The sequence below is a fragment of the Myotis brandtii genome, unplaced genomic scaffold, assembly GCF_000412655.1.
Source record: "Myotis brandtii unplaced genomic scaffold, ASM41265v1 scaffold356, whole genome shotgun sequence".
Lineage (NCBI taxonomy): Eukaryota > Metazoa > Chordata > Mammalia > Chiroptera > Vespertilionidae > Myotis > Myotis brandtii.
Window position 1 is genome coordinate 293883 of NW_005363687.1, and position 9202 is coordinate 303084.

General features: G+C 49.9%; 1 protein-coding gene across 2 annotated transcripts in view; it reads left to right on the forward strand.

Annotated features, from left to right (window-relative positions):
• The window catches only part of LOC102253816 (pulmonary surfactant-associated protein D), a 38023-nt gene extending 34441 nt beyond the window's left edge, over positions 1-3582 (forward strand). The window contains exon 8 of one of the 2 annotated variants that reach the window (XM_005871772.2): positions 3008-3582. In XM_005871772.2, coding sequence (XP_005871834.2) covers positions 3008-3387 — 380 coding nt within the window. In that variant the 3' untranslated portion in view covers positions 3388-3582. The remainder of the gene's footprint in view (positions 1-3007) is intronic. The other variant, XM_014544207.1, reaches the window with a different exon arrangement.
• Positions 3583-9202: the final 5620 nt, after the last annotated feature.

Below are 9202 nucleotides of genomic sequence, written 5' to 3' on the forward strand. Positions count from 1 at the left end.
TGCTCACTGAGTCTGCCCCCTGAGTGTGTCCCTTATGGATCTGAGGAGTTGTAATCTGGATGGTCCCACTCTGACCACTGTGTACACTGGCTCTTGGATCTCTAAGGAGGTGCTGATTTAGCCTCTGCCTGAGGCTACCCAGCAGGAGCTATGGAGAGATCTGCAGATTCCTCTTCCTTGTTTGGGGTTTGGAGGTGCCTGGATGAGGCCCAGCTATGAAGCAATGCGAGCTGCTGTGTGGCCTTGGGCCTTCTTTTGGATGTTCTGGGTCTCTCTGACCCAGCAGCAGTTCGTTAGGTAATTTTAGATTGCAAAGGGCCAGGGCATTCATATGCAAAAGCCTCTGCACACAGCTTGGGTGGGGCAGGGTCTCAGGGAATCAACAGGGTGGAGCAAACAGCTATGGCTGATCCTTAGTCCTGCCCTAAGAGGCCCCAGGTCTCAGTGACCTGCAGTAATCGCTGCAAGCATCTCTGAGAGAAAGCCATCCTCGAGTTCTGCCCGATACCAGACAGTCCAGTTTCTCCCCATGTGGGTCCCCAGAGACTAGCCCGGAACTGGAGTTCAGAGGAGACCGTGTGTCTCCCTCCTGATTGAAAAAGACAACCGCATTCTCAGTTGCCAGCAATTTCCGCGCGCGCGCGCGCACCTCTGTACCTCTGCACATGACTTCCGCACCTCCTCTGAGTCTCAGTGTGCTTTTCTTGTTCCTTCTAGTTGTAGAATTTCCACTCAGCCAGCCTTCCTGTGGTTCTGGATGATGTTCGTTTTGTCTTTTAGTTGTATTTTTGAAGTGGTTGTGCGAGGCAGCAATTTCAGGTGTTTACCTATGCCGCCGTCTTGGTTTCTCCCCAGGATGAATTTCTTATCTCTATGTGGCTAGGTCTGCAAACCCCTCAAGATGTTGCTGCCCAGCCCACAGCAGCAGCAACTCCTGACACTGTCCTCAGAGTTGGGGCTGGCATGCTGTGCTTGCATTCAAGGCTGTGAGGGTCTGACATTGGCATATGGCCATTGAGAGACTCACCTGAGACAGGCCCTGGGTCTGGCAGGGGACAGGCTGCCTCTGGGCTCTGCCAGTGCTGGGCTCTCCCGCTGCTCCCTGGGTGTTCATGGTGGAGACTCTCCCCCAACCTGGGTGCTGAGGAGTCAGAGGCTCCAGCAGCACAGCCCAGTGCCTGTGCCTGTGGGCATCTCCACCTCAGTCCCTAATTTGCCCCCTCCTCCCCGCTTTCCCCATGTCAGCTTTGAGTTCAAATCATTCAGCAAATCTCATTGATCCAAAGAGGAGTTTCTGAAGGAGGAGAGCACACAGGGGTGAGACATGGAGTTAGCTCCTACGCACCTAAAACCACTAAATACCCATGTACCAAGAGTGAGGTTTCAAGCATTTAGTATGTTCCCCCTCTCCACAAACATGCATGTGTGCTCACTCAAACACATGCACACTGATACAAAAGAAAATTCGTGATATGTACCTGCCACATGTGTGTGTATAACACACATGTCATCACTCACCTCACGTCATCTATACCCACGAGCACACACGCATATTCACACACACCAGGTGGGCCTTCAGTGCTCCCATGTGCCTTCAGATGGACACGTGGCCATATTCGTGTATGCACACACAGACCCACCCGGGTGCATGTAGTGAATGGCAGATGAACTCCTGTCCAGGGCTGCTCCAGGTGCCCTCCTGAGCCTGTGGAGAGTCTGCCCCTGAACCCTTGTGGAAGGGTCACAGTGGGTCGGGTGCAGCCTGGGCACCACACCAGCCCTTTGGGGCTGGAGCACAGCCCTCTCAGGAGCCCTGAAGGATTCTAGGCATGAACCCAGAAGTCAAAGGGATGGAAAATGAGCTCGGCCAGCGTGGCCCAGTGGTTGAGAGAGAGCCTATGAACCAGGAGATCATGGTTTGATTCTTGGTCAGCGCATGTGCCTGGTCTGTGGACTTGATCCCCAGTAGGGGTGTGCAGGAGGCAGCCAATCAGTGATTCTCTGTCATCATTCATATTTCTATCTCTCTCTTCTTCTCCCTTCCTCTCTTAAATCACTAAAAATATATTAAAGCAAACACATACACACACACATACACATGCACACACACACAACAACAACAACAAAGGTTTGGAAAATGAGATGGAATGAAAACATATAGTTGAATGTCAGACAGGTGATGCTTTTATAAATTGTATTCCTATCTTAGAGATGAGGAACTGGAAACCCTGAAAAAGGAACTGACTTTCCCTTGTCCACCTGGACAGTCATGAACAAGGTGGGGCTGAATACCTGGCCCTCTGACTCCCAGACAGACCTCTCACAGCACTGACTCTCTCCTGCCTCTGACGCCCATGCACACATCTCAGTTGTCCTTGTCCTCTCTCCCAGCTCTCCAGCCTCACCCACGTGCACACCTAGAGGCCAGCACTGGGTGCAGACAGTGCAGAGATTAGCACAGCGCTGCCCTCAGATGGCCCACCCTCTCCTCTTCTTTCCCACATCCACATGCAGCACAGACCTCCCTGTCAATGCCACATGCCCTGCTGTTATGCAGGGTTCACAGTGAGATCAGAAGGAGCACCATCCTTGTTTCCAGCTCTCAGAGGCTGCACGATGCCATTTCACTGCACGATGCCAAAGCTTCCCAGTCCCACCCAGTAACTGGGAAACCGATTCTGCCATGCAACATGGGGTGAGAGAGAAAGAGCACGTCTCAGCTCTAGTGTGAGATCAGATAAAGGTGACCCTCAACTCTACATGTGATGGTCACATGGAGTTGAGCCTCATACTTGCCCTTTCTGAGCCCAGTGTTCTCACCTGTAACTAGACAGGCAGATCCACCTCCCAGAGCACACCGCCGACCCGGGGTCTCACCTTTGTCCTCCCTGGTGCTCTGAGGCCTTATATGGGAGGCCTGGGGCTCTGGTTGGAGCACAAAGGTCTCAGAGCCATCCAGTGTTGGAAGGTGCCCCAGAACCCCAACCTGACTGTCCTCTCCTCCTAGTGGAGCTCTTCCCCAATGGCCGAGATGTTGGCCAGAAGGTCTTCAAGGCAGCAGGCTTTGAGAAACCTTTCCAGGAGGCAGAGCAAGTGTGCGCACAGGCCGGGGGGCAGCTGCCCTCCCCACGCTCTGCAGCTGAGAATGAGGCCTTGCAACACCTGCTGGAGGCTGAGAACAAGGGTGCTGCGTTCCTGAGCATGACTGACTCGCAGACAGAGGGTAGATTCACCTACCCAGGAGGGGAGCCCCTGGTCTATTCCAACTGGGCCCCCGGGGAGCCCAACAACAATGGCGGCAATGAGGACTGTGTGGAGATCTTCACCAACGGCAAGTGGAACGACAAGTCCTGTGGAGAGAAGCGCCTTGTGATCTGCGAGTTCTGAGCCCTCAGGGTGGGTGGGGCAGCCATGGTGCAGGAGCCTGGCCCAGACCCGTGTGCTGCTGACATGACAAGGAAGAGCTTACGGCTCTGTGGCTGGGCTTCTATGCAGAGCCGTGGGATGAGGCCAGCCAAGGGCTCCCATGGAACTCCTCTCTCAGAATAAAATACGAAACTTGCTTCAGCGGCTGTTCTGTCAGAGGAATTAGGGACCAGACTGCTTTCCCTTTCACAAGGGATAAAATTAAGTCCCAAAATCCAAAGGCTCCTTCTCAGTCCTCTGCCTCCTCAAACTGTCAACCCAGCTTGTCACTCTCTCCTCTGTCACTCCCTCCTCTGTTGCTCCATCCTCTTACTTTGGTGTCCCCTTATGGCAGTTCCTTATCTTCCTCTTTTGCTAGCCCCTCCTCCTCTTCTTGACCACTTAATGGTGACCTGCTCAAGCTTTAGCCCTCCGTTCTCCCCCCTCCTCACCCTCACTCCAGGGATGAGCTCATTCTGTCCAGGGCTCAGATCCCTGGCACCCACATTACATGCCTGCTCAGGACCTCCTGGAGCCCCGGATCCCTTGGCCAATGCCAGCTGGAGCCCCAGGCCTGGGCGGTTCCAGTGGCTGCTCCTTGTTTCAAGGCCTGAGCCCCTCGGGGTGGGTGGAAGGTGCACAGCACCATGGGCTGACCTGGCAGGTCATCTGCCTCCCTGGCAGGACTGTGTGGCCCAGTTGAGTAGCCTCCTCCGCATCCCTGCACACCAGGACCTCATTCTGCCCTGTCATTGTGACTGCCTGTCGGCTCATGGGAGGGAGTCCCACCTGCACATCCCCATTCCAGCTGAGATCTCAGGCACAGAGGGTCCAGCCATGCTCAGGTTCTCCCCCAGCCCTGCCCTGGCCTCCGTCCAGGAGGTTCTTCCCCCAGGCCGCCTCAGAGACAGCTGGGCAGTTCCTCCTCCTCCTCCCACAGAGATGGGGGGAGACTTGCTCAAGGCCCCAGGTGTGTCAGTGCTACAACTTGGTCTCATGAAAGGACATCTGATCCCAAACCTTATGTTTCTGGCCTGTCAACTTTTAGACCAAAGGCCTCTGTATACCAGTTGATTTTAATGACACTTGTGCTTAAGAAATTGGAAGGACACCTGGATGAAGCACAGGCTCATAGGAGAGGCAACAAGACATGAAACCAGGCTTCCTTTGTTCCCAGGCACCGGAGGCCACACCCCTCTTCCCACCACAGGCAGCCACACCTCCGATGTAGGACAGCAGGTCTGAAAGCCAAAGCCACATCTAATAATCATGGTGTCAGACGGGGATGAGATTGATCGGGATGATCACTTAGTAAGTTATGTAATGACTAATCACTGGGATGTACACCTGAAGTTAATATAACACAGTATGTCACCTATAATTTAAAAATGAAAAATAATTTAAAGAAATAAAGTGATTATTGATAGGTGGTTAAAAAAAAAAAGGAAAACAAAAACGACACCTCGCAACAGCACACAGCTCAGTCTCTCTGCTGAGACCTTTTTCCTGTTACTGAAAAAAAAGAGCCCCAAATCTTGGCAGCTTCTGAAATATGTCAGTTATGCAACAGTGAACAAATAGTCTTCAATTAAGAAATCACACCTGGACACCATCCGCCAGGGAGCTTAGAAAGGTATTTCATTGCAAATACAAAGGAAAAAGCAATGGAGATGGTTTAAGCCCAGGGAGGCATTTTTTCTAAGAATGAAGAGCTCTGAGGTGGCTCAAGGACTGCGGTGCACAAGCAGCGCTGTGTGGTCTCCCTGCTTCTGCCTCTGTGCATCCTCGCCTCTCTTCCTCCTTCTCCCACCACCTTCTTCTGCTTCAGGCTCTCAGCTGCCCAAGCACAGAGTCATGTGTCACACAGAGATCAGAAACTCTTGCTGGATATCAGGTCAAAATTCCTGTGGAAGTGAATCTGCCTGTCTCAGATGCTCACCTCTGGCCCAATAGACTAGGCCTGGGGGATGGACCCCACAGCACAGTATGGTCAATGGTACCCATGGAAGGTCATGGTGGTCCAACATCCCTCTAAAAGTGACCACTTCCCATCCCAGTACATAAGGCAACCTATTTCTTTGACAAAAGTAGAGGGAAATGTCATAACTGACTCAATAGGGAGAAAAGATGTGTCCTGTGGGAAGTGAATCTGCCTGTCTCAGATGCCCACCTCTGGCCCAATAGACAGCCTGAGGGTGGACCCCACAGCACTGTATGGCCATTGGGACCCATGGAAGGTCATGGTGGTCTGGCAGTCCCTCTAAAAGTGACCACTTCCCATCCCAGCACGTAAGGCAACCTAATTCTTTGACAAAAGTGGAGGGAAATGGCAAAACTGACTCAAAAGGAAGAAAAGAACTGTCCTGTGGGGTTGAAGACAGTACTGTTGAGATACCCTGCCCTAGGAGAAGCTTTAGATCCACCTCAGCACGGGGTTTGGTTTGCTCTCCAGCACAGAGAACAAGTAAGGAGGGTCATTTGGATTCTGTAGACACAGCCCAGCAAAAGCCAAGGACTAAGGCAAGTATTTCAGAAAATTCAGGTTTTAACCCTTTCTTGGCACAGAGACCTCTCCTACACTCATATTCAGGGCAGAGGTGAACACGGGCATTAAACAGTATTAGCCCTGCCCCAACCATAGTAGCCTTGGTCCCTAGTGTAGTAGCCTGGGTGCCAAGTGAAGCCAGGACTGTGTGACTCTGACCTCTCAGGAGATGCTATGACCTTCACAGTGCCAGGTGACATCCTGGGAGCAGCCTGGGGTCCTTTCACGTGCAGAGGGTGACAACCACAGCAGCTCCATGGGGAAGCCCCTGCTCAGTTCAGTAGTATATTCTCAGATCACCTCCTCGTTCTCAACCCTCCTGCTCCTCAACCAACCCACTTGCCATCATGAACTGACAGTGGGGCGCTCTCTGATGTTTGCTGGTGTTAGGCTCTTTTATTTTTGTCCTGAATTCCCTCAACATAAAACACTGAGAACTGAGTTGCTTAAGTTCGGGGCATTCTCAATCACTCTTATCTTCCGGATATCCTTAACTCAAGCTTAATGGTGTGCTTGACCTTTTCAAGCTACCGGTGTTTATACACTAGAGCCAAGAACCCAGGTATCTACTAAAGGGAACAAACTATTTATAAGCTAAATATTAATCTGGATGGATCTACCTGGACCTTGAGTGAGATATGGAGTTAGTCACTGCAGCATACGTAGCCCTTCTTTACTGCACAAATTTTGAATATTAACCTACTTGACTTTCAGTTACCTAAGCAATATAGTCTCTCTCAGGCTGCCTGACTCAAACAACCTTGAGCTACAGAAGGACTCACGAAGGCCCTCCCTACCTGAGTAAACGGCACTTTTCCTATTTGTTCAGTAAGAAGACAGAGTGAAAAAATGAAAGAGTTGAGTGAATGAAATCCTGAATTCCTATTTGTAAGCCTGTTTGTACGGTTGAATAAAGTGTTTTTAAGACATTTCCAGGCCCATTGACCTGAGGAAATAGCACTGTGACCCTACTGCCAGCCTCTCTACACTTTTATTAATTCCCTGAATGCTTCATTTCACATATAAGTGGCTCGGGTCAGGTCAAGGCCAAAGGTCAGATGGCAACTTCAGGCCAAGAGAATGCATTCTGTGACCAGAGGGCTGGATCGGGGCAGAAAGGGGAGGGTACAAGAGCTGCTGAGTTTTGAGCAAGCCCAGGACAACTGGCCCTGGCCACAGAGGGCCTGACAAAATAGGACAAGGATGAGAGGGATGTGAGTTCTCCAAAGACTCAGTTCCAAAACAGAGTGAGGCTGGAGGACCTCATCAGGGGGTCTTATGATAGAATAAACAACCTAGAACAGTCAGAAAAATTACTTAAAGTACAATGAGAATGGAGTTGGTCCTCTTATGTCAAAAGGTTTTATAAAACTAACATAATTGTGATAGTGTGTTACTAACAAAGGACTACATGGACCAAATGTAAAGGCCACCAAAACCAGGCCCACGTATGTCTATACATATATGTCATATATGCATGATAAAATAGATTTCCAAGGTTATAGGAAAATAAGGAATGGTTCAATTAATAATTCTCAGTTAACTGGGTAAACATTTAGAGGAAAAATAAAATCAGAATTAAAATATAAAACTTCTCTGCCATAAATAAAGCAATGTAAGATTAAAATGAAATGCTCATTTATTTGCAAAGTATATAACAGACAAATCAACAGGGAAATGGTGAATATCAAAGTAGGAATGAGAAGAGAAATATCTAAGAATGAGAAGAGAAAATTCAAGTAATAAGATATATTGATAGCCAATAGTAATGAAACATGAAAAATGTACAATCTTAGTAGTAATTAAAGAAAGTCAAATTAAACAACAATAAGCATCCAAAAATTTAGAGTTCAAGCTATGCTCAGAGGAAAAGGGCAGAATCAAACCTGGGACCCTTGAGTCCACAGGCTGATGCTCTATCGACTGAGCCAAACTGGTTAGGGCTTGATGTGCTTTTGTAAGCTATAAAAGCCAATGAAAATTTCCAGACAGGAGAGACAAAATGGTGGCAGTATAGACGGACATGTCCTTTGCCCTGTGCACGGAGCAGATAGGGTGAGCAGCTGAAACCAGTAACATCCACCCCGAATTGGCAGAGGAGATTCAGCTGGGAGACAGTTTGCAGCCGGGAAAGGCAGAGGACTCCCAGAGAAAGGTAAAGTCAGGGCTCTGGGAAGGATAATCAGCCAGACCTTTGAGCCCTGAGGATCAGAGGGAATCCACATTGCACGGGCTTGGGCCACATCCCTTGGGACAGGCGCAGTGGAAAAAAAAGGTATGCAGAACTGCTGGTCAGCAGGGGATTCTAGATCTGGATCCACAGTCAGTAAAGTCTGAAGAGTGCTGGCAAGAGAGGAATGCGCAGAGGTGCAGCCTCTCCGGCCTCTGTGGCTTGTGCCCTTCTTCATAGAGCCTAGTTCATAGGACCTTTTGGATACAGACACTTACCCGTGGCTGGAGCCTGGAAGAAGGTGAGGAATTGTGGAATCTGGGGAGATACGGGGATTCAGGAGTGGTGGCAGCAGTGTGGTGCTGAGTCATGCCTGAGCCTGGGACTTGGGCAGCCATTTTGCCCTGAAGAGATAGCCCCTCCCCTCCAGTATCCAGGCAACTAATACAGCCACACCCAGATTCCACCCTGATTGGTAAAAGGATTAAAAAAACAAAAAAAAAAATCAAATACCTAAATCAGGGGTCCTCAAACTTTTTAAACAGGGGGCCAGTTCACTGTCCCTCAGACCATTGGAGGGCAGGACTATAGTTTAAAAAAAAACTATGGAGAAACCAAAATGGCCGCATAGGTAAACACCGGAGATTGCTGCCTCACACAACCACTTCAAAAATACAACTAAAAGACAGAACGGACATCATCCAGAACCACAGGAAGGCTGACTGAGTGAAAATTCTACAACTAGAAGGAAAGAGAAAAGCATACCGAGACTCAGAGGAGGTGCGGTGCGGAAGTAAAATACAAAGGTGCAGAGGTGCATTCGGAGAGGGCTGGCGGCTGAGGACAAGATTGTCTTTTTCAATTGGGAGGGAGTTTCAAGCTCTGAGCTCCAGTTCCCGGCGAGTCTCTGGGGACCCAGACTCATAGGGGAGAAATTGGACTGTCTGACATCAGTCGGAACTTGAGAGCGGCTTTCTCTCAGAGGTGCTTGCAGAGATTACCAGGACACTGAGACGCGGGGCCTCTTAGGGTAGGACTGAGGAGTAGCCATAGTTGTTGGCTCTGCCCTGTTGATCCCCTGA